At 51.1% G+C, this 24,417-nt stretch overlaps 2 protein-coding genes across 5 annotated transcripts in view; one reads left to right on the top strand and one right to left on the bottom strand.

Moving 5' to 3' along the window:
• RNF123 (ring finger protein 123) overlaps positions 1 to 24,338 on the bottom strand; it is a 55,325-nt gene extending 30,987 nt beyond the window's left edge. Inside the window, exons 1-20 of one of the 3 annotated variants that reach the window (XM_027700658.1) lie at positions 24,235 to 24,338; positions 15,020 to 15,158; positions 13,905 to 13,989; positions 11,863 to 11,942; positions 10,937 to 11,034; positions 9,722 to 9,776; positions 9,311 to 9,396; positions 8,459 to 8,545; positions 7,884 to 7,951; positions 6,907 to 7,032; positions 6,071 to 6,185; positions 5,159 to 5,263; positions 4,903 to 5,028; positions 3,619 to 3,711; positions 3,351 to 3,424; positions 2,812 to 2,929; positions 2,254 to 2,353; positions 1,726 to 1,787; positions 1,565 to 1,636; positions 775 to 895 (exon numbers count right to left, since the gene is read on the bottom strand). In XM_027700658.1, the coding sequence (XP_027556459.1) occupies positions 775 to 895; positions 1,565 to 1,636; positions 1,726 to 1,787; positions 2,254 to 2,353; positions 2,812 to 2,929; positions 3,351 to 3,424; positions 3,619 to 3,711; positions 4,903 to 5,028; positions 5,159 to 5,263; positions 6,071 to 6,185; positions 6,907 to 7,032; positions 7,884 to 7,951; positions 8,459 to 8,545; positions 9,311 to 9,396; positions 9,722 to 9,776; positions 10,937 to 11,034; positions 11,863 to 11,942; positions 13,905 to 13,989; positions 15,020 to 15,101 (1,753 nt within the window). In that variant the 5' untranslated portion in view covers positions 15,102 to 15,158; positions 24,235 to 24,338. Of the gene's footprint in view, positions 1 to 774; positions 896 to 1,564; positions 1,637 to 1,725; positions 1,788 to 2,253; positions 2,354 to 2,811; positions 2,930 to 3,350; positions 3,425 to 3,618; positions 3,712 to 4,902; positions 5,029 to 5,158; positions 5,264 to 6,070; positions 6,186 to 6,906; positions 7,033 to 7,883; positions 7,952 to 8,458; positions 8,546 to 9,310; positions 9,397 to 9,721; positions 9,777 to 10,936; positions 11,035 to 11,862; positions 11,943 to 13,904; positions 13,990 to 15,019; positions 15,159 to 17,261; positions 17,333 to 17,417; positions 17,467 to 24,234 lie in introns of those variants that run through there. The other 2 variants (XM_027700657.1, XM_027700656.1) reach the window with 2 other exon arrangements.
• LOC113975972 (PHD finger protein 7-like) lies at positions 20,703 to 23,332 on the top strand. 2 transcript variants are annotated; one of them, XM_027700666.1, is made up of 8 exons: positions 20,703 to 20,819; positions 21,136 to 21,218; positions 21,309 to 21,407; positions 21,564 to 21,688; positions 21,766 to 22,035; positions 22,255 to 22,347; positions 22,522 to 22,640; positions 22,797 to 23,332. In XM_027700666.1, the coding sequence occupies exons 1-8, from the start codon at positions 20,777 to 20,779 to the stop codon at positions 23,099 to 23,101; spliced, it is 1,137 nt and encodes a 378-aa protein (XP_027556467.1). In that variant the 5' UTR covers positions 20,703 to 20,776; the 3' UTR covers positions 23,102 to 23,332. The 2 variants fall into 2 exon arrangements, with proteins under 2 accessions (XP_027556467.1, XP_027556466.1); XM_027700665.1 differs by having other exon boundaries at positions 22,255 to 22,368.
• Positions 24,339 to 24,417: the final 79 nt, after the last annotated feature.

The following is a 24,417-nucleotide window of genomic DNA, read 5'->3' as shown; positions in this document are numbered from 1 at the left end:
ATGCACAGGATTCACACAGACATGTATGGCCTCCTAAGGCAGATTCCAGGGGCCAGCCTAGACTAACATTTATCAACAAGATTTTTGCCATAAAAGCACAAGCCGTTAAGGCAGAGGTGATTTCCACCACGGAGGAAGCATTAGATCCATGCAGAAATGGGAGCAACCAAGGGCCATCAACAACAAGCCTCCCAGAACTTCCTTCCTCAAACCGCAGGCACTGGGGTAAACTGGATCATCATAAGACTTGGCAGCTCTCCACCTGGCTACTCCAGCTCTGACACTTAGTCCCACATGGATTATAAAGCACTTATTGAATCTAGAGAAAGGGTCAATCTAAAGTAAGAAAAGGGAATGCCAAGCAGATCATGGAAGCACAGGCAAGGTGGGGTTTAAGGGTGGGAAACAAATTGGTACTGACTTGGTTTCCCCTTAATTCCACAGTCTGGGAACCACAAAGCTAGACAAATATCTTTCCCTAAACTTTGACTATGGGATCACTGAGCTGCTCTTCCACAGACTCATTATCAGTACTAGACTCTGCTCTAGAGCAGAGAGGGGAAGTGACAAACAAATCTCAGGTGTGGATGTTAACTGGAATAGAGCTGCACACAGGAATTTCCCAGGGTGACTGGGAACTACGGTCACAGAGTGAGAGAAGGCTCAAGCACCCATGAGAAACACAAAATTTCCATCATTCTGGAAAGCATTACTGAGAAGCAAACCTTGTCCTAACCACAGAAACGCCTTCAAAGCCTCTCCCCCAGGCCTCACCTTCACTGCTCAGGGCAGCTGGGGTCTTTGCCTTGTGTCCATCCCAGAAGAAGCGCAGGGCAGCGATGAGGCGGTGCAGGAAGCACACCATGTACTCTGGTGGGCACAACACAGTCAAGTTCTAGGGCAAGAATGAGAGTCCAACCATCAGGGCAGGTGTGAAAATGCATCTCAGTCCCAGGGGCCACATGGGGGAGGCAGAAACTTTGTGTTCTCAGCTTTACTAGCATCTCTAGCTTCCAGCTCTGGTAGAGAGCCCAGTCCTAATGGTAGGCAGCAGTTTCCACCTCCAGAAAGTCCTGGGCACTTAAACAACAAACTGGTCTGACAGAGGAGTAGGAGGGATAACACACTCCACCACCAAAGATGGGGCTGATGATAAACACAGAGATGCAGGTGAAGAGAGGGTTTCCTGCACCAGTGGATGCCTACCTCCCAAAGTTTCAGGCCAACAGCCTGATCCAGGGCCAGAAGAACAGTCCTCACCCAGGCAGTGAAGAGGATGCCAAAGCTCCGCTGTAGCAGAGCACCCCACAGCCATGCTCCCCGAGGGGTTATAGAAGGACATTCAGCTCCCACCTAGGGCTGTCCCCAAGGTCCACTTTCCTATAAATCACTGCATAGGACTGGGATAAGTTGCCTGGTTTCTGGCCTCAGATCTCCCTCCTCCTCACTCCCTGCCATATCTAGGCCTCAGTGGATCAACTGCTGGAAGCAGCCCAGCCAAAAGGGCATTGCTCCCAACCTGAAGGTGCTGGAGGCTCGTGGGAAGGTTGGCCCTCTGACTTACCCCTCTGTTGCTAGCATTTTCCTGAAGAAACTTGCGGAATTTGTTTAGGAAGATGTATCTGGAGGCTTCCCCCTGGCAGAAGGAAAATCAGGTAGTAAATCTATGCCTTACAAGGTCCATCACGTGGAGATACTGTCGCCAAACATCCACAGAGTGCTTACCCCTCCTCTGTCCTTGTTGTTCAGCAGCAGCTTCAGAATCTGAACCTGGAGACCTTCCACCACTAAAATGGGGACACACATCTACCATCAGAAAACAAGCACTGGAGAGCAACTTAACCTCTCTTAACCCCAACTGCAGTGACCTGTACCCAGGAGAAAGGCTACCTCCTCAGCAGAGGGGCCCAGGAAGAATTAGTGCTGGCAGAAAGCTAATGAGAATTTTCTCCTTCACCACCTAGCAATAAATTCATCCACAGCTGACAAACAACACCCCTGGAGGCGAGTTTTGGTTTGCCTGTGCCCCATGATGGGGGGCTGCAGGTCTGTGCAGTGGGGTCCCAGCAATCCTGACCTGCCACCAGAAAATGGCATGGCTGGCTCCTGCCCCTGCAGCACAGCCTGTCCTGACAGGAACACAGCTGGACTTCAGGTAGTGAAGGGGATTTGGAAACAGCTCAAAAGTTGGTCCTCCCTCCTGGCTGCACAAAAGGTGTGGGATCCTGGCAATTTCCCTCCTTCCTCACAAACCTTCAATGCGTTTCTTGAGCCGCTGGCAACCTCTCTCATACGCCCGACGCCTCAGTCTCTCCTCAGCACTCTCCTCCTTCACCTCCTTACTCTCCTTGCCCTGGTTGGGGGATAGACACTCATTAGTAGGAGACCACAGCACAGAGAAAATGTCTTGCCAAATGAAGAGCAGAAACTCCCTAAAACAATGTGCCAGTGTGTGAGTGCAGCTGGCAGCACACCTGAACAGACCTTCCTCAGCCTTCTAACAAGTAAGGGCGGGAGATCTTTTGCGGACACCCCTATCAACCTGGAATTCCTTAGACACTGGGAGGTTCCCTTCCCAATCTGTTGCCACAGACAACTGTCCCCCTTCTTCTGTCTGAGGACCACACCCCAAACATCCCCTCTAAGTGGACATAAAAGATGACAGGGCAATGGAAAAGCTACAGCTCCGCAGGACCCTCTAGTGCTAACGCAGCTGGAAACAAAGGCCATCCAATCTCCTCATCAGAAAATGATGGGGACATCAGGCCACAGTATTTCTTCACACTCCTTAGTGGATGTGCCTGTACTCACCTCTTTGGTGAAGCGGTTTGGCCACCACGTGGTGGGAATGAGCTCCTGCAAACCTGCCTCCTCCACACGCAGAGGGCTCTTGATGTAGAAGAACACAACAGAACGGAGCACATCGAACCTGCGGCCGAGTTAAAGCAAGCACAGGAGCTACACTGGGAGCAGGCACAGGGCATGAATCCAGGGCAATCACTGCAAGACCCAGAGCCCCCTTCTCCCGGGAGAAGCCTCACGCAGCTCTCACAGTGGCTGCTACAATAAAGCTACACTGCTCTGACAGTGGCTTTGCTCTAGGGATATCAGAGAGGTCAGTCAGGTAGAAATGAGCTCCTCTGTGTTGATAGGATGTGGCCTATATAACATTGCTCACACTCCTCAAAGCAGGACTTTGTAGAGATTGGTGTCAGGCAGAAGAGACCTAAGAAATGACCTCTCAAGGACAGGGTGGTTTCTGCCTCCCACAACCTGCAGATCCTTGAAATGTCCTTGGCTGCATTATTGAGGGAAGGGAAAACTGAGACAGGAGGAGGCACAAAGGATACAGAACATTGCTGAGTAGGTATTTCCTGGATTTCTCATGCTTCAAGACTGCAATGGTGAGCCGGAGGTAGTGAATCTAGGGAAACAGGAGAAACAAAAGTGATTCCATCTGCAGAAGATGATACAACTCTCTGATAGGTACAATATGACAAAACTGCCATCTCCGGATCAAACAACTGTAAAATCCAAAACCTCATGTACCTTTGGACAAGGGGACATAACAGAAGCTGGTTAGTCACAGATTCCTGAGGATTCAGAAGTGCAACTCACTTGTAATCCCAGGTCTGGGATGATGGGGGAGAACCTGTACGCCCGCAGCAGGGACATCAGTAACTGCTTGAGGCATTCATGCACTTCATACTCCTGAGAAAATAAGAAATACATTGAAGAACAAAAACATGGGAGTCAGGAACTGCTATAGCTCTCAGAGTGTGACCTTAGAAGGAAGCATTCACTTCTGAACTGAACAAGCAGATGCTCTGAACCCACAGTGTCCATCTCACTCTGCAGGAGAGGGCCCAAGCAGAAGTTGGTGCCAACCCCTTGCCTCATGGAAACAAGTTTTGCAAGTAAAACCAATCCTGAAGTCATCTACAAAAAGCCAAAGTCCCAGCCCCTCTTTGTTCAGTAGAATCACCCATCCTCATTATCCCCTGAACCTACCCAGTGCTAGAAGAACCAACCCAGAAAGGAAAGAAGTTATTCTTGCATAAATGTGATGATAGAGGATTTGTCTTTTGAGTCCAACTCAGAGCCAATCAGCAGGATGACAGTCAACTCTTCCACAAACACAGTAGCCCTACCAAGATGTCCAGCGTCACTTCTAGGATGATGGGCCTGAGGGAGTCATGACATTTGTCAATTAAACTTCTCATGACAGCTGGCTGGGCCAGTCCCTTATCTGTTATCTGTTACCCAAAAGGGCAGACATGCTGTCTCCAAGCAGATCCCTGGCAGTGACTGGCTCTGTGTAACCAGCCAAGCAATCCAGCAGCAGCAGATTCCCAGTGGCAGCAAAGGCTGCCTCAAACAAGAGTCCCAGGAAGGAGTGGCCTCATCCAACATGGACAGGAAGGGAAGTTGGAGGAGGCCTTTCCCCAGCAGTGCAGGAGGTGGTGACAGTGCCCACTTCTACCCCAGTCCTGCACACTCTGGTCGATCTCTTGCAACACACAGTAGCATTTAAGACCTTGACTGACACATTAGCACTAACAACATCCAAGAGACCATTTCTTAATGATAAACTTGATGTTTCCAGAAGCAGGCAGTCATTCACCATTACCAGTTCCTTCAGCATTAGGAGAAGTTTAGAAATTACTTATTAACTCAATGCCACTCTCATCATTACCAATTACTCTGCATTCAACCCTCATTCTCTGTGTGTGAAGCAGTTCTCTCACCAGTTGAGCTAGGTGAGAGGGTGGTCTACCACAAAAAAAAAGGTGGATCTTGTCACCAGGAGGGGAAAGAAGTTGAACACTATCAGCATTTCCTAGGGAAAGCCCCTCAGCACCTCCCAGAGTCTCCCTGTGATTGAGCGCCCTAGTAACTCACCTCCATAAGAAGCCACATGAGATCCAGTAGCTGTTGAATAAGGGGGTGGGCATCCACTGCCCCTCCTCGCTCAAGGATGCTCAACAGGAAGGTCATGAGCACATCTTCCACCAGGTACACCTTGCACTGCAGACAGAGAGCCAGGTCAACAGTCCTCCACGGCACAATCACTTCCCAGAGAAAGCTGAGGTTTACTTTGCCTTGCAAGAGCAAAAACAAGAACTACAGAAGCTTGTAATGGGCAGGTAAAACTCACCATGAGAGGGGAGAAATAATTGAAGATGTGAGCTAATGTAATCAACACTGTGGGTTCTCCCTGCAGCTGCCACGTGGATGTGTCCTTCTCCACCAGCTTTCCTTCCTGCAATGACAAACCCAGAAAAACACACAGCTTGGATCCAACCAAATCCACCCACCACCAACAACTGAGCGAACCAGAGGCCTGGAGCAGCCACTGTTTGCTGTTCCATGCCTGACTGCAGTAAAAACCTTGAACATGAGAATTTAGGATGGCAAAGAAGCCAGGCCTACGCCTCTAGAAAGCTGTAGTGCAGTCCAGATGTCACTATCAGCCACATGCAGGCACTTTGGCAATGTTTTTCTGAAAAAAGGTTAAGTTTGCATGATTATTTGTAAATGGGAACCCCTACAGAGGAGGATGACTAGCAAAGCAGGCCTTCATTCAAGCCAAGACCACAGCAGATGGTTCTCCCTATGTTTTGGGCATAAACAGATCTCTCACCCTAGCAGAAAATAGTGTTTTCCTGCAAAAACAGTTCTCAAGGCAGACCTGCCAGAATTTTACCACATCACTGCACCAGGACACCAGTAAAAAGTTTAGGATATGAACAAACTGCTTTCAAGGGAGCAAAATCAAACCCAGAAGTTCTGACCCTGACAAACATCACTTCTTGAATACTGGCAATGAACTTTCATAACACTGAGAACAACAAAGCCCAGTATGATTTAAATTAAGTCCTGGAACTACCAGGAAGCCCATTTTGCAAGGCAGAGAGCTCCAGGGACATGCACACCCCAGGCAAAAGCATGCAAGCATTTAGAGTCTCTGGTGTATGCAAACATCTGAGCTGGCAGCATGTGCAGAGAAGAGCAGAACCACATTCCCCAGCGTGGTGCCCCTCGGACCCACCCAGTGCCGTGAGCCTACCGTCACATCTATTCCAACATGGATCACATTCTTCAAGTAGCCCAACAGCTTCTGAGCCTTCACCAGGTCTGCCACGGGAGGATCCTGCAAGGGCCGGTAACCTTCCACTGGATAAGTAGGTGAGTGTTAAGGGAAACTGCAATCTGATCCTTTCAGGACTTTGTTTGTGCAAGGGAAAGACTGTGTGTCTATTACTTTATATCCACGCACACCTCAGTCACAGTTCAAACCACAGTGCCTTCTAAATGGATGATTAGCCACAAGCTCTTATCCCCACTTCCTCAATACTGCAAAGCAGCAAGTTTTTCACACCACACTTCTACTTGGGTGAAATATTTTTTATCAGAAAGACCAACCTGATCCCCTACTACAGCTACCAACAGGCAGAGCCAGAACTGCTCTGACAGGAGCTGCAGGTTTCACTATTCACACAGGAAGGCAGAAGGTAACACTAATAAATGTCAGAGGTCCCACATGGCAGGGAGGTAAAAGAAACCAGTGGCCAAGAGGCTCAGCAGCACAGCAGCATCAGGATTTGAAAAACTGGAAAGTGAGAACTTTACAAGATCTGAGTGCCTGGAACAGGCAGCCCCCAGCTGTAGCAGCAGCTGCTGACTCAGAGCTGAAAGCAACTCTCATTTCTGAAACTGATGTTTGTATCCTGCAGTTCTGCTCCAGCTGAGGGGGTATCTGGTTCTTCTCTCCTTGACTCCTTGACAAGTGCCAACAGCAGAAAGTGAACTGGAGTCAGGTCTGTATATTCTACAGCCTCCAAAGATGGTCTCAGGACAGGTTCTTCTTCCTTCACACCTCCTCTCCCCACACCCAAAGGATATCGGAGTGGACGGCTCCCGAAGTTAAAAGCAACAGACTCTTTGAAGGAGAGGCTGATGGCAGGGAAATAAGCCATTCCAGCACCCCTCGTGATGTTATCGAAGGCAGTTCCCAGAGACATGCCATTCCTGAAAGAAGGAATACCCACAGGATTTTAGTCACAGCAGGAGGGGTCTGAAGTCAGCTGAGCAATACAGATATCTGCATTCCCCTCCCAGCAACTTGCCAACATGGATATGTCAGTCAGTCATGCCTCCTGTCACTCTTAACCTGGCACACACGAAAATGCCACAGCTCTGCTGAGTAACACCCAGAGGCATTCCCATTTTCATATGAAGGCACTGGAGTCTGCACAACATGCAGAGCCCACTCAGGTTCAAGGGCAACCCAAACCCTGATGAGATAACTAATCAGCAGGACATTTCAAAGGCAGGTGACTTTTTGGCCTCATCTATTTGATGTTAGCGCAATGAAAGATAATGTTTTCAATCTACTCTTCCATAAAAGATGACATGGACCATCTAACAGTTTTTCATTTCAACTGACTTGTCACAGGCCAGGGCCAGAGAACAATTCTCATTGTGCATGGGAGCTGGAAGCTGGAGATTTATCACCCTTCCCACAGCTCCTTGTGAATTTAGGGCAGGTAAGGTCTACATTGACCACAAAAGCCATCAGTGTGGCTCAGCCAAGTGTGGCATTAAAGCATCACAAGATGCTTCCCTCCAAAATCCTGGCAAACTTTACACAAACTTTGTAGCTTGAACATCTTTCTGCCAAATGCTCTCAACTGAACTTAGGAGACCCAACAACCCGTTCAGATGGTTTCTGAACAACAGAGAAAAGTAAATGCCAGAACTACCAAGGAACTTAAAGGGGAGAGGGCAGAAATAGGGTTCATCAACCTGCTGAGCAGTGAGGAAACCTATATGTTACACACAGACATCAACAAAGCAGGAAACAGGACAAAGATGCTTACAAGCAGAAAGCAATGGTGCCCTCATCGAGGTCTATCAGACAGCTGACGATGTCTCCTGCTGCCCAGGACTGCAGCAAAGGGAGAGAAAAAGTTAAACATATTTCCAAGTTGTTTCCACATCAGAAGAAACACTGCAACCCAACCAATCCCTTGTGATTCAGGGTTGAGGGAGAGTTCCTTCCCACAGCAGCTCACATAGCATTTTCAGGCCCTTCTGGAAGCTGCACATCAAGCCCCTGATTGGGATCATTTTTCCCCTCCAGCACTAGGAACGTATATTTATCCCAACAATGCATCATGCACTGATGTGCTACAGAGAACCAGAGCCTTCCAGAGACTGACAGCAGCACTGTGCTGGGAATCAGTCTGCTGGGGTTGCTAAACAAAGCACTCAGCATGTCCAGCACCCTTAAAGTACAAACAATTGCTGGCACACAGCCCCCCAAGAGCAGGCTGAAGCAGGGAGGAAAGCTTGAGGGCATTTCACAAGGCCCAGCAGAATCCAGCAAGCAGAAGGAGTCACCTGCTTTCTCCTCCTTCCTCTCCATCCCGTTCCTGGGAGGACAGCTACTCACTTTGCCATAGTTGGTAGTAGTCACATTCCACTTGCGCACCCTGTTTCCATCATAAGCGTATGAATCTGGAGTATCTCCAACTCCTTCCTGCACCAAAGTAGGAAAGAGGAGACTCAGACCAGACCAAGCATAAAAGATCCCTCTCATTGCAAGAGCACCTTTAAGGGGGAGACCAGTAGACAGGGAAAGCAGTTGACATCACACATGCTCTCCCTGGGAAAAGTCCTTACTCTAGGAGTGAATCCAGTGGCCTCTGATCTTTGGTTCAGAGAAATATACCACTCTCTACTCATTTTTGGGTCAGAAGAAGAGTACTGGCGTCCTACACTTCCAGTTTCTGTCAAAGCAGCCCCCTGGGATGCCCATCACCTCCCCTCTCATGTGTTGCACAGTGACAAGTTAGTGAGTCTGCAGCTGACATCCCTTTCCAGCACCAAACATCCTGCCTGGTGCCTGAGAAGAGCTGGCCTGGGCCTGCCTCTCCTGGACAAAAAAAACCCTTAGCACCAGCTGCTGAGGGCCATCCTGAGACAGGCTGCCAGCACTGCAGACACACACAGGTTCTGGAGAAGACACCAGCTGAAAGTCAACACGTAGCAGAGGCTACGTGCAGTAAGAGCACAGCAACACAGCCAGCCTGCAAGGCTTTCACACCACACACCATTCTGTGAACACAGACCAGAGAGTCTAGTAAAGGCTCTTAAAACAGCAGACCTAGCATTTCTAGTGTGTATGCTGGGCACAAAATGCCAGTGGGGCAGGAGCACAGCAGCCATGAGATGCTCCACACTGACCTAAAAAGCAGTGGAGAAACCCAGAGCAGCCCTGTGCCATGTGCAGCAGTTACACTACCTCCTGATTAAATCTGCAGTCGAGAGTACACCAGCCAATCTGCATGAGTCCCTGGGAGGAGATGAGCACCTCGTAAATCCATTTCCCTGAAAGAAAAAGAGATGACACAGAGTGAGTTCCTGCCACCTGGATCATTGTTAAGAGAAGCTGAACCTGACACTGCTCCCACAGAAACAAATGTGGCACACAAAGGAGCTCTGGGACATCCCCAGGATTCCCCTCCCACCTGGTCACTCTGGCATCACACAGCCCTTCACCCTTCTACTTCCTGAAAAAGTCGGTGGATGAGCTGGGGAAGAGGGTGCTCAAGATTTGGAACATATTCAGGATCTTCTGAGCTCTCTAGTTGTGTGACTCTCCCACACTCTTCCCGGGGTATTTTCTCAAAACATCACTGGTTTATCTCCTTACCTTTAAACACGCATGTTGTGGCCCTGATGGACCCAAAGTTACTGTGGCCAATCACCTGGACCAACAAACAAAAGATATTTTAGAGTCAGGCAAAATAGCAGGTTTGTTCAGCCCTTCCCGTTTTCTCTGTCCTAGCCCTCAAAACCAAAGCAAGATGAAGAGCTATTCACAAGGACAGTGTTGGGAAGAGAAGGGTCACCTTCTCCATCCCAGCAGCTGTACTTGGAGCTGACTGGCCCTGGGGAACCATCCAGGTCCTTCCCACAGCTCATCTGTACCTGACAAACCCCAGTGAACCACACAGAACAATGTCAACGCAGTGACAGACAGTTCCTAGTGAACTGGGACAAAACTGTACACAAAAGTGACAATTATATGGGAATGACATCTGAATCCTGGAAAAGTTAGAACAAAACTATAGATGCAAGATGTCCAAATTAAAGCCCAGGACTGACAGGTAACATGCTGTCCAGAAACTCAACCCTATTAATTCCTGACTCTCACAATCTCAGGACAGATCATGAAGAAGAGATGAAGGTAGGAACAAGGAATTCACAGGCCAGCCAGTCTGATCCATTCCTGAGGGTCAGCCAAAGTGAGCTACAGCAGGTGGCTAAGGGGAAAGGGGAGACCAGGGCAGCCTGCATTGCTAGGGGCAAAAAAACAGGCATAGATTAAGGAGGGAATGAGCTTTGGAGCAGGGGATGTGTGTGCTCGGTGAAGGGGTGAAAGGAGTGCAGAAATTACTGCAGTAAGAAAGGGTTAAATTCCAGCAGATTCTTTCAGCTGACATTTTGCATGAAGAACATTAGCTAAGGAGCAAGCACAGAGTTAGGGGAAACAAAGAAGAAAGGAAAGCCTCAGCTTTAGCCTCTTTCTACCCTTTAGATAAGACCAAAGGAAGGAAGGAAGAGGCAGTCTGATGGAGGGAGGGACAGGAAAGCTGGCTGCTGGCCTTTCCTCTGCTTAGCCAAGAGAGTCCCTGGGCCAGAGTAATCCTTTCATTTCCTCACAGCCCCCCTCAGAGCTTGCTGAGACTTAGTGGTACTGCTAGAACTTTTCCAGGAGAGCTCATTTCCTCCAGGATCCTGCAGCTTTCTGGGCAGACTCCATTTACAACATGCTACAAAACCAGTGACAGGAATCTGTTATGAAGAACAACCCAAGAAGCCCCAAGTGCTTCTAGTCCCACAAGACCGTTTTCATCACACTCACCCCAAGTAAGTCATCATCAACCAGCAGGAGCCCCTCAAACCCACTGGTGTGGTCCAACACCACAGTGGAGGGGCCGAGCCGGCCCTCTGCTACCTGATCTGAAACAAGAGTTGCAGAAAATCTGTTAGGGAGGGTTGTGTAGGACTTAACAGTACACGGGACAGGTGCCTCCAGCTAGACTGCAACAACATCTGGATTCTGCTACAGGGGAGGAAGATTAAGATAGTGTTGCCCATGTTAGACCATGAGAACTTCAGGAAAGGAGACACTAGTGAGATTTAAAAGGAAGTTTTCACAACAATACACAAGGTCTCAGCTACGCAGCATTCAGGACACATGTTAAGTTTTCCACATCACCTGAAAATTTTACTTTGACAAAATTCAAAGACTAAACTCTGTGCCAAATGTTTGGCCAACATATCACACCTTGCTTGCAGCCAGCAAGAAAAATTCCTCTTTCTAGCAGAGGAGTCAGGTTGTATCCTGCCATGTCTTGACTCGTTCAGGGAAAGGGATGCTGGTAAGAGCACAGGGAAGAGCCAGAGGCTGAAAATAATTAGCTACAGTGGAGACCAGCGTGAAAAAACTGTCAACAAGCCCCTGCATTTCCCACTGAGGACAGCACTGCACACTGCTGGTCAAAGCAATGGCTCTGCATATCATCATCAGTAAAATACCTCCTTTGCCCTCAAACTACTTTTCATGGCATTTTTGACTGGAAATATGCCCCCTACATCTGCAAACAGACCTGCTCCAGGGCTGGCTCATGAGCCCTTCACAGGCTGGATTTAAAGGTACAACAAATTAGAGCACAGGAAGGCAGAACAACACTCAATCAGGGAACTGCTTTCGTGGTACAACATGTCCTTCCCAATTCAGCAGCACAAGCAGAAGTACAAACTGGACAGGCACTCAGTATCTCCTACCTCGACTGTCTTCAGAGCCATTCTCCTCCGCCAGCAACCGCTCAAGGTGCTCCTGCAGGTTCTGGAACGTCAGGTGCTTTCTAGGAAATAAGCATACACAGGAGCTCTTCAGAAAACTCTGTCTCCAATTTTTAAAGAGCTGCAGCCCAAACACATGTCCTGCACTGTGAGACATGAACTGTCTCATGTCACAAATCTAAGGAATTTGCTGCCCAGCACTTTGGGGCAATGAATGAACCAGAGACCAAATACAACAAGAACAAGCCAAGTAGATAACAAAGAATCTTACCATCTTCAGTCAGTCTGCTCAGGAGCGTTTTGTGGCAGTAAGGAAACTGTAATGTGGTACAGTGGCAGCAAGAAAACAGCTATTCTACCAACAACTGTGGACCACAACTCTGCTGCAGTCAGCATCATACAAACATGGCATAAGTCAGGATTTGTTTTTTCCCCCCGAAGTATATTGTAATACAAAAGAGAGGAGACAGACCACAGCAGCAGCTGTAGCAGTTCAGGCAAAGGTCAGGCTAGTCCAGCACCCTCCCTCTGATATTTTGGTGTCATACTGAAAAATCTCTCATGCACCCCCTTTGGGCCACTGTTTTAGAGAACTTACCGCCCTCCCCTAGTTCTCTCCTTTCAAAGCTGTTCCTTGCACAAGAGCCTCCTTTTATTGTGAGGGTCACTAGTTGTTCCCATCCCTGCTTCCCATTTCCAAAGCCATCTGGGGAACACTATTCCAGGACTAGGGATTTCCCTAAGACTGTGGTGAGACCTTGTGAAAGCCTGATGGATGTAAAGATGCACAGAAGTGGAATCACAGAATCGGTTTTGGTTGGCATGAGAAGGGTGGCTTCAGCAAAGTAGCTTAATCAGCAGCTAGCATGGAGGAGGAGTTCTGGAAGGAGGGTAGAAGAGCAGGAGACAGACAGAGAGATGTATGCAGTGAGCTCCTCTATGAGGAATTTAGGCCTCTGAAGGCAAGATGTCATACCATAAAAGTTGCTCTCATATGGAAAATGTTATTTTCAAGACCTCTATGACTGCTACTGGGCTTTCTACCAAATATCCAAATCCAGGTAAAAGGGTGGAAGGCGGGAAAAAAGAGAGACCAGTCCAACAAACTATCAGTTCTGTGCTTTCAAGTCATTAATCACCAGGCAAAGGAATCAGAAATACTGAAAACCCAAATGCTCGGGCAGATGGAACGTTCCAAGGCTTGCTGGCAGCAGAGCTTGTGGCAAAGTAACATGACCCAGTTTGCCTCCCCCGCGCCATCACCCGGGCTCACCAAGAGCCAGAGAGCCAAGGGCTATTTATAGCAGCTCTGAGCTCACACTGGAGCTGGCAGTCCTAAGTATAGCCCGTGGAATGTGACCCCAGCCACTCTGCAGCTCTGCCAACCAGCAGGAGCCACAGGCCTGCCTCTCTCTGCCACACTCTCCATGCCCTGAACCTGTCTGACTTGCCTCTGGCAAAGAGCTGGATGCAAGGGAAATCCTTCCCATCCAACATTACAAGTTTCTGGGATACAAAGTGGAGAAGAACTGACACAAACAGGAAAAAAACAGTCACTAAACGGGAATTTTGTGTTTGGTGACTTCTAATAGAAGTACCAGCAGTTCCATAGCCTGAAAAATGTATGTTATTGCATGTATCAGTAACAGTCTTGTCTTTAGTTCACAGAGCACTGATAACCTATTTTTCATTCCTGTAATTAAAACCTGTGCACTTTGCACTTCCTTACAAGCAAAGGGGGAAGAGGAACAATAAGGTGAATGCCTGCTTATTTCAAAAATACTGCCCAGTGATTTTGTAGATGGGATTTTTCATGCAAAAAAATCTGAAGAATCCTTCCTAGCAGGCCCTGCAATTTGAAAAAGCCACTAAAAAAACAGACCTCAGAGTCATTTCTGTAACACGGTGCTGCTGTGCTGTTAACAAAGATCACTGTGTGGCACTGAAAGATCTTTCCTTTCACCACAGTGCTGTTTATCTGGGGGTGGCATCACTTGCCACCTGGGGAATGAGAAGTCTGATACCTGTAAGCAGCTGCAGGCTGGTTCCCATCAGCATTGGTAAAGACTCGATGCAGATAATCATTCAGCAGCCTGCTGTTCACGATCCCTTGTGAAAAACAGAAAGGAAATAACCTTAGGGAGCCGGGGGTAAACTCAAAACATTAATTTCATGTACAAGCAACAAACTGGTAGCTATGGGAAAATGATGTTCACGTTTGCTGATCAACACAGTGGGGAAAAGTCATTCATCACCTTACTGTCCTCACTAGCAAAACCAGAGTCCAGCATTACGGGGTGCATCTCCACACCAAAGGCTCTTTCCAATTTGAGCTGCTCTGTGATAGCAAATGGGAGGCTATAAATTGCTCCACAAAGGTGGAAGTACATCCTGAGGAATCCTGCTGTGCTACTTCCAGATAAAGTAATCCCAAAAGCTGGAGGTAGGAACCCGATTTCATTTCCAAAAAAAAAAAACCAACCAAAACCTCTCAACACCACTGTAATTCCCGATGTCCTGATTCATATCTGGGATATGATGCGGAGGCAGAAAGACCTGCAGATGCAGTTCATCTTGTCTAACTCACAGCTCTCTTTAATGATGTGTGCCTCACCTTTGCTTTTGTTGTGCTAAACAGCCCCTAGTGTCACACTGATGCAGCATTCCTTATTTCTGAGTGCAACAGTGCCCTCAAATGCCAGATTTGTGGTCTCATAAGCACACTTGTGCTGGATTGGTGACTCTGAGAGAAAACAGACGGCCTGGTAGGTAGCAGAATTTCCCAGAAAAGGACTGAGAATTTGACAAGCTGTTCATCCTGGAAGGGGAAGTCCCTAAATCAGATGAAATCAGATAAGTCTGAAATCAGATGGCAGGCAGGCAACACGACATTCTCCAGCCTCACGAGGCAGGGCTGTGTGCTGAAGAAAAGGCACCGTGACATGAGTTTCTGCAGTCCCCAGTACTACAGAAACGTCCCTCCCAAAATCTCATCTCGGTTGGGGGATTTACGCAGTTTCAGCCCCACCACACCTCACATTAGCAAGGTAACTGCAACTGGAAGCAGCTGAGCTCAAACGAGGGACTCTGCCTGGATCTGCAGTGCTCCTGTTTTCACACAGTTTGTACAGGCCCATACCTGTGACCTTGGACTTCTCTGGCTCAGTGCTCAGCCTGAAATTCTTCCTTGAGAAAGCAGTCCCAGCACCTCTTGAAGTCATTCTTCACAGGCACCACTTCCAGGGCGGACATAAGACGGACAGACACCTAGAACAAAACTTTATGGAGAGGACACTGCCTTTAGACTTCTCCCTTTCTTGGAGGTTGAGGTACCTGGATTAAACAACAGGGATAAACAAAAAATAACCAGAGTCCCCGCACTAATGACATCATTTAAGTGCCCAAAACCAACTAATTGCTGACCCTGCTCTCAGCCTCACCTGTCCAACAGCTCAAAATCTTCCCAAAGGAGACAAGGCATTAAGCCACACTCCAGATAACCAGACAGACGCCACTCCAAACAAAGGTACAGGCAGAACCAAGCCAGAAAAACCTTGGCAGCAAGCCTGAGCCAAAAGCACAGAGCCAGCACAGGGCCACAGCTGCCACCACTGCCAAACATCACCTAAACCAGCAACCACATCACACTCATCAGGACTCATGTCCTGACGAGATACTTCTGCCTTTGCCTCCCACTCTGTGTTCTTTAAGACAGCAACATGCACCTGGTTCATCTTATCTTTAACAGGCTTTTACATTATTCTGCTATCCAAAACAGAGAGAGAGGGAGAAGGAATGATACAAATGCAGGTGGACTGGACTGCAATAGAGTATCACTGACTACAAAGCAAAGACCCAGCTGTCAGATTTACAGGGACAAAAGCAGACACAGGTAACAGTACACAGAAGTGTTTACAAGCGAAAATCTACCACTAGATTACAGATTCAGGAGCCTTCCTGGTATCACTAGAGAACAAAGAACACTATCAGAGCTGATCTGACATGTGCCAGGACAAAAAGAGTAAATTCAAGTGGCTAGTTCCATACAGCTTCCAAATGTTAGGCTACAGTCCTCTCCTGGTTCCGATGCCCCAACAGACAACTATCATTGGAAGACTCTCCTGTTCCCTGGACAGACATCTGTCAAAGCACTTTGTGACACACAGAGGAACAGGGAGATGCAACAGGAACAAAGGCGGCAGGAATTAAATGCTTGCTGGCAATCTCACACAGAGCAGAAACTCAGATGAACCCAAGAAAAGTCAGTGGCCTTGCCAAGTGATGTGAGTGCCACAGTAACTTCAGATCACTTGAGCTTCAGCTGGACTTGGGAAAGGCTTCTCTAAAGCCCCTTCCCTGAGGGCCACCCCAGCACCCAGTGGTGGAGCAGCACTGCCCGGTGTGTCCCTCCTGCAGCACTGCTGAGCAAAATAGCAGGAACAAAGCAAACACCAGCCTGGATCAAAGGCCCTGAATGACCTGCGTTAGGAACCCAGAACAAGGGATAAAACAAAACCCTGAAACACATGGTTTACTACCAAAGCAGAGCACAGAGCACAATGCGTACTATCCTAAAAGTACTCGAAATGTGACAGACATGATTTCAGCTCTGTCAGGACAAGTTAAAAGCACACGAGAGTGGTGGGGAGTGCCCATAACTCTCCCCAGGGGCAGCCAGCCTGGTACCAGCCCTGCTGAAATAGCCTGAATGCCCAAGCAGAGCACACAGCACGGCCACATTGGCACCAGACAAGATGCACTGCTGGCACCACTGCAGTGCCAGGATGTTTTCTTAGTCGGAGCAGATGCTGCTTTCAACAGGTCAGAGAAAGGGCAGAGCAGGGGGACACACATCTGCATGTGATTCACAGAAGCAAAGAAGCTCCGAGCCTGGCCACGGACTGAACTGCCTTCTCTGGGCAAGGGCAAGCAGCTTCCAGCAGTAGGGCAGAACAGACAGCACAGGGGAAGCCTGATCTTAAGTGCAGCCGACCGGAGGCAGGGGAGGAGGCCGAGCAGCCAGGAAGGGCCAGCACAGCTTTGTTCGGCAGCTCCCGGCCGAGACTCCCCTCGCAGGAGGGCAGCAGCACAGGGGAACACACAGCCCCGCACCGCTCACCACACTGCCCTGAGCTCAGCACAGGCAGGGTCTCCGCGGCCCCCCAGCCCGCCCGCACCCCCAAACCACAGAGCCCGGGCAGCACCGCCCTGCCCACCCCGGGACCCGGCCCCAGAGCCGGGCTCACCCACACCGAGCCCAGCGGCCCCCCACACCCCGGGGCACCCCCTAACGCGGGCAGCGCTCCCTGCAGCCACAGCCACCCCGAACCCAGAGCAACCCCCGTGCCCACAAACACCCCGAACCCGAGACCCCCCTACACCTGCCCGCAGCCCCCGGGGCGCAGAGCCCCCCGCGGTCGGGCGCGTCCCCCACAGCCGGACGGCACTCCCCGAGCCGGCCGTGCCCGAGCCCCCCCGCCGCCGGAGCCGGGCAGGAGGAGCCGGGGCGGGCCGGGCCCCGCGGCCGCCGCACTCACCGCCCGCCCGGCCGCTCCGCCGCCGCCGCCGCCGCCGCCGCTACGGCGACCCGCGAGGGCCATGGCGGGCGGGCGGGACCGTTGCCGGGAGACGGGTGGGACCCGCTCGGCGCTCGGGCAGCGCCGGGTAGGGCGCTCTGCCCGGGGAAGGGGCAACGGGCAGAGACCCCTCGGCGTCCGCGTGAGCTTCCCCCGGAGAAACCGAGCAGGGCCTGGGCAGCCGGCCAACCGCCGGCCAACCGCCCGAGGGAGGCCGGGGAAGACAACAACCCTCGGGGCCCAGCCGCGAATGCTGCCCCTGGAGAGAGAGGAGGAGGAGGAAAACGACACATGAGCGTGGAGTCGCCCAGTGCACTTTATGGTGCCGGTGGAGCGGGGTCGGGGTCAGGGCCAGCACTCGGGGACGGCGGGGCCGCGGTGGCTGTGGGGGCTCTGGGCCCGGCTTTGCAGGCGGGAGCGATCTCGGAGCTCCAGGAGTGCTGGAGCGTCTGCCACCAGAGAGATAGAATCAGAGAATCATGGAATGGTTTGGGTTGAAAGGGACCTTAAAGCCCATCTCATTCCACCCCCTGCCATGGGCAAGGACACGTTCCACTAGCCCAGGTTGCTCCAAGCCCCGTCCAACCCGCCCTTGGACACTTCCAGGGATGGGACATCCACAGCTTCTCAGGGAAGCCTGTGGCAGGACCTCACTGCCCTCACAAGCAAGAACTTCTTCCTCACACCTAATCTAAACCAACTCTCAATTTGAAGCCATTCCCCCCGTCCTGTTGTTGCCGATTAAGAGCTCTCTAACTCAGATACAGAGCCTAGTTTAGAAAGGAGACTTGTTTATTCTGTGCAGAGTGCAAGGTGGAGGTTTCCACAAATCAAGCCCATGAACTATCAAAACTTTCAACTATTAATACATTGTAGCAAACAAAGGAATTAGTGTTCATTGACTGCAAGTTACATAGTTCTTTTATTGATTAGTATCTATCTTTTATTTGTTCTCATGCTAATTAGATTGCATGCTCAATCTTTTTCTTCTTTTGGGTCCGTGGATTTCTAGGGTCGGTGGTCCATGAAGTCGGTGGTCACAGATCCCCCTGCCAGCATCACCTTTTACCCAGTTGGAGCTGATTCCAGCATAGTTGCTGAGCTGGGTTTGTTAGTTTCTTCCTTATCTTGGGACTTCTGCCAGATGTCCTTGTGGCCCATAAATTCTGCATTCTTTATGCCCACTGTCAGTGGTCTCCCCAAGCCTCGTTAACCTCCCCCTAGGTCTGAGATCATTGAAGCATGTCCAGCCTTCCACTAGACCAGGTTGCTCCAAGCCCCATCCAACCTGGCCTTGAACACGTCCAGCTCTGCCTTGGCCTTCCTTACCCCATCCCAACACAACTATCCTTCATCTCTATATGCTTCCCAGGTCACCTGTCCTCACTTCAACTATCTATGCATTTGTTTCTTTCCCTTTACTTGGACCAGCAGGTCCTTACTCAGCCATGCCAGTCTCTTCCTTGCCCAATTTCTTCCTCCTAGGCATTGTTAGCTGTGGTGCTCTAGGATCTCGGAGCTGCAGGAGAATCCCGATGGCAGCTGGATGGTGGTGCTGTGGCTGCTGGTGTTGGATGTCAGCAAGCTGTGAAACGGGTCAAGCTCAGGATGCAGCTCTCAGGATTTGGTGCTGGCACAGCAACTTCCGGACTGGCCTTATGGATTCTGGGCCTGACATTGTAACTGAGAATGGTTATGTGTGTGGTCAGGCCCAGCAGTGCTGGAGCAGCTGCTGTCCTCATGTTCTGGGGAGCTGTGGGATGGCTCTGATGCCGCCTGGATGTCCCAGCCCCTGTAATGGGCTGCCCAGAGGGGCTGTGAAGTCTCCTTCCCTGGAGACATTCAAAACATGTTTGGAAGTGTAACCCACTCTGGGTGAACCTCCTTTAGCAGGGGGTTGGAATAGAGGATCTCCAGAGGTCCCTTCCAACCCCATCTGTGATTTCATGATCCTCCCTGCCTGCACCACACTGGTAAGGCTGCATCTGAAGTACTGTCTCTGGTTCTGGGCTCCCTGGTACAGGGGACAGAAGCGACCTTTGAGCCTGGCCTAGGCTCACACATCCCATCTGCTCAGACACAGTGGGTGGCCAGGGCACCACACAGGACCTCAGGATGGCACCTAAATGTCACAGGTGACTCAGCATCTTTCTCCTGAACTCCTTAGTGCTTTGGTGATGTGCTGTCTCCAGAACAAAGAGCAGGAGGGCTGCAGAGTCACAGCAGAGATGGACTTTTTCCAGTGCAATAAACTGCCTTTCAGAGTCAGTGTGAGCCTTGCTTTGGTGGGGTAGGAACCTGCAAGCGCCAGTGAAGCTTTGGAGATGCCAGAAAGGGTCATATGTGAGCAAAGAGAGCAGGGCAGCCCCTCTCCCTGGCAACTCTCCTTCTGACCTGTGCCTTTACAGGTGATTTTGGGGACTTCCCTGCTGGAGGAGCAGGGAGGGAAAGCTTTTGGGGGGAAAGTTTGTGACTCACATATCTAAATCTTGCCAAACTTCTCCCCTCGCCTCAGAGTCTTTTGCCAGCCACATCCTGGTCTGAAATGCTGGGAACTCTTCTCTGGGCAGACCCTAAGGGTGGTGGCCCCTCACTCAGAGACCCCCAGAAAGCTCGCCCAAGGCAAAGGCTGAACAGCCTCTGAGACTGCCCACACCTCATGGTCTGGACTCTGAAGGGTGGCACATCAAGTGAGGGAGCTCCCATCAGTACTATCTGTCAAAAAAGACAAGCTTTTATCTTTGTCTCTTTTTCCCTCTCCTTTCCACATTCCTTCATTCCTTTTATTTCTGTCTTGCCAGCCTCTGTACTTCCCTGGCCTGATGTCTCTATCTGGACTCCTATTCTGCATAACAGATGGAGCTTTTACCATCTAATAATTCCTTGGAAAAAAAAAGCAAAAGTGAAATCTGTAAACAAACCTCACTATAGTTATATTTGCACCCCTGAGTAGGAAACACACAAATGCAAACAACATCCTAGGCAATACAAGAGGGGACCTCTTGAGATATTTTGGTCCATATGCCTGGTCAAGCAGGGTCCATTGGAACAGGTTGCCCAGTCAGATTTCACCTGCCTCCAAGGCACAATGGGTGGCAAGTGGCTGAGGCCATCCCTGCCCATATTTTGGGTGCACGATGCCAATGTCACAGTGGCCACTGTGACCTGTGGGGCCAAGGGCACAAACGCTGGGCTCAGGCTGTGTGTCAGTGTGGCCTGACAATGGGAGGAGGGATGGGGCTGAGCTGCAATCTCATTCACTGCCCACTCCTTAGAACCAGTGGAGGAACACCTGGAGGAGCACTCCAGGGACAGGGACCATGTCAGACAGGAAGGAGGAGCCCCCCGAAGTGAGGGAGCCAGGTGAGAGCAAAGTGCCCCTCCCGCAGCCTGGCAGAGGGGCTGTTGGGGTGGCCAGTGTGGGGCCAGGAGTGGTGGCATGGGGAGGCAGGAGCTGTCCAGCCATCCCAGGGCTGGGACCCTCCTTTCCTCAGCAAGCAGGGCCCAGCTCTGGCAGGGGACATCTGCTGGGACACCCGTGCCCACCATGTCCCATCCTCCCCAAAGCCTCCAGCCCTGCCCTTCAGCCAGCCAGGTAGGGACAGAGCAGCCTTGGCGTCGATCCCGCAGGGATGCTGCCCCGGCCCTGCAGAGGTTCCATTGTCTCTCTCCCTTCCAGCATGCCTGCTGTCAGAGGCTGACCTGGACATCTGTGGGGAAAAAATGCAGAAATATGGGCTCTGTGCCCACGTGTTCTGCCTGGTGAGTTGCTCCGTGGGCTCCTTCCAGCTTTTCAATGGGCAGTTCCCACTACACTCTTCTCATTAGCACCTCATCTTTTCTCTCCTGCAGTTTTTTGCTAAACTTTTTCCACAAAGAAACAAGAAAGTAGGATTCCTAGGCCTTCTCCCCAAGGATATCCAACATACAGTTGACCAGGCAGCACAGAAGGTGAGAGGCTGACTAGAGCAGGGAGAACTGTGCCAGGCAAGGTTTGCTGGAGCTTAGCCCAAACTCCAAGAAAGGAAGCCCAGCCCTTCCAACCAGCTCTGGGACAAGGAGGAGGCCCTGAGGCTGCTGTTGATGGGGCTGCTCTGCTCTTTCCAGAGATGCTGCGTCTGTGGCCAGAGCGGGGCCACCATCACCTGCTGCGAAACAGACTGTGACCTGAGCTTCCACCTGCCCTGTGCCAAGGAGGGAGGCTGTGTCACCCAGTTCATTACACCATACAGGTACCTCCTGTCCCCTCCTTCCCACCACCAGGGAAGGGCCGAGCACTTCTCACCTAACCCACCCCTTTTCCCCCCAGCTCCTTCTGCCCCACACACAGCCCACAGCAGGCAGTGGAGGCGACTCTGGAGCCGGGCACCGAATGCCTCATCTGCATGGAGCCTGTGGAGGACAGAAAGACCTTCAACACCCTGGTGTGCCCAGCCTGCAAAACCACCTGGTTCCACAGATACTGTATCCAGAATCAGGCTATCCATTCTGGATTCAACATCTTCTGCTGCCCACGTTGTCAAAATGAGTATCGATTTCTGATGGAAATGTTTATCATGGGGATACGAATCCCCAGGAGGTTGGTATTTTTTCTTCACAGCTCACAACACAGGGGGTGCAAGTGCTGTGCTGTGCCAGGGCCTGCCTCAGCAGTCCTGGCCCTGCACTGTTCTGTGAGTCCCGGGTTCAGATTCACACTGGAGTTGGAAATGGCACAGAGGGAAGAGTAGGAATGCCCTGCACCTGCCTGCCACTCTGCTATCAGGGTCTCATCAATTTTCCCTTCCTTTCCCAGAAGGGGACCATCATGGGAGGAAGATGGTGCCTATGGGCAATTATATGAGAGACACAGCCGCTGCAATGCCAGTGAGTGCCTTTTTCCAGGAGGCAGGCAGGAGGCAGAGGAACAGGGGTAAGTTGCCAAAGCTGCACCCCGGGACTCTGCAGGGGACCTGTGCCCCAGCAAGGGCTCGAAGCAGAAGGACCCAGGAGAAGAGCTCAGCCAGATAATCCCACATTTTGGACACTTTGTCCTCACCTCCATGAACCCCGTTTGCTTCCCCAGGCCCTGGAAACTGCTCCTGTGCTCCTCCTGTGCTGCCGAGGGCACCAACAGACACTGCTCTGGCCTGAGGGACACCATAACCAGATGGGAATGTGACAACTGTGCTGGTCTGGGCACAGGTAAGAGGCAAAGCACCCTAGTGACCCTGGGCCTGGCAGTGGGAGCCCAGTGTCGGTTTGGCAGATCCTGTCTGCTCCGGGAGGGCTGGGGGCACTGCTCTGGCCTATCCTGCCCTGGGCCTGGGGCGGCCTTGACATTCCCGCTTCCCCTTACAGCCTCCAGAGATGACTCAGAGCTCAGCATGGACAAACAGTTGGGATTGGAACCTTCCCACAGCCTGCCAGCACCTGACATCATCAGCCCCAGCACAGGCAGCCTGGTGCCATCAGGGCTGTCTCACAGATCATCTCTAGCACCTGAGACCAGCAGCCAGGCAGAATCAGGACAGTCTCTGGAATCTCCCTCTCTAGAGACCAGCAGCTCCAGCACCACCAGCCAGGCATCATCAGGGTCTGCCTGTGTCTCTCATGATCTAGAAAGTGGCAGACACTCCAGCAGCCCTGGGCCTGTGTGGATCTGATACCATTCCCGCCTGCAACGTCAGGCCCAGAATCCCCACAGCCAGCCTGGACACGGGCACTGGGCCTGCAGTGCACCATCCCGGAATGCTGGCCCTGATCCCGCTCCTCCAGCACAATAAAGTGCACTGGAAGGCACCACACTCATATGTCAGCTTCCTCCTCCTCCTTCTCTCTCTCCATGGGCAGCATTGAGGGCTGGGCCCAGGGCATCATTGTCTCCCAAGGGTTGGCAGCACCTTCCCCAGCCTCCTTCTTCTCAAGGCCAGCCTTGACTGGCTCCCCAGCACCATGGCTGAAAGGTTTGGGCCTCACTGGCCCCAGGGGCTGCTGTTCTGAGGCAGCCCCAAGGCATTAACTAATAACTGTGGAGCTCCCAAAACTCAGCAGCTTTCTTTGGATGTCAGCCATTCCCATGGCTGTGACAGGTGGCTTCACAGGGTCCTGCCTTTCAGCTCTGGGTTCAGAGCAAGGAAAGCTCTCGTTGTAACTCTCTCAGGGCTGACAACAGTGTCTGGCCACAGGACCATTACACTGGGCCACTGGGAGCAGAATTCTTTATGCCCTGAAGTTTGAAATTGCGGGGGTTTTCCTTGCTGTGTAAACCCAGGTCTCCTACAGCAGACTCACCGAAATGTAAAGGCTTCTTCCTAGGAAACAATAACTTTGCAGTCTTTCCTCTTTCAAAGTATGGGGAAATCACACCATCACACAATTCAGGCAGTCTTTCCATCTTAGCACCGGGCACTGGGGCACAGTCTTACACCCTGCAGACTTTCTGAATAATTCACTTCTGGGAAGCAACTGATTTTCTACACTTCTGCCTCTGTTTACTTGTCTCTGCAAATATGACAACTATCTCCTTGACACAGTCCTTGAGCTCACACGCAACTCGAGGTCAGGTATGGGAAACAATCCACAATTCACACGTGCAGATGATTTCACCATTTGGTGGAGCTCAAGAAACGGCTTTTTTTCCTAGAAGCCACGTTGGGAAAGTTCTTGAACTCGGGAGATCTTCCTCCCAGTCACAAATCTGGACCTGCCTAAGTCTTTGGAGCACCTGGGACTACACAGAGAGAGCAACCACGCAGCCTGAGCCGGACTTATCCCTCACAGCCTCAGCCGGACTTACTTATCCCACACAGCTGGAGCCGGACTTCCCGCCACGAAAGGGCTGCAGACAACAGGACCGCCCCAGGCGCAAGATATTTGTCAATGACTGTGGACCCACCTAACACACGGTCAGAAGGGGCGTCGGGCAGTCGGAGATCAGGTCCCGCTGTCCCGCCCATCCGTCCGCCCCGCTCACCGCCCA

The sequence above is a fragment of the Neopelma chrysocephalum genome, unplaced genomic scaffold, assembly GCF_003984885.1.
Source record: "Neopelma chrysocephalum unplaced genomic scaffold, ASM398488v2 Primary Assembly neopelma1_147, whole genome shotgun sequence".
Classification (NCBI taxonomy): Eukaryota; Metazoa; Chordata; class Aves; order Passeriformes; family Pipridae; genus Neopelma; species Neopelma chrysocephalum.
The sequence above is the reverse complement of the archived record's forward strand: the minus strand, read 5'-3'. Positions and strand labels throughout refer to the sequence as shown.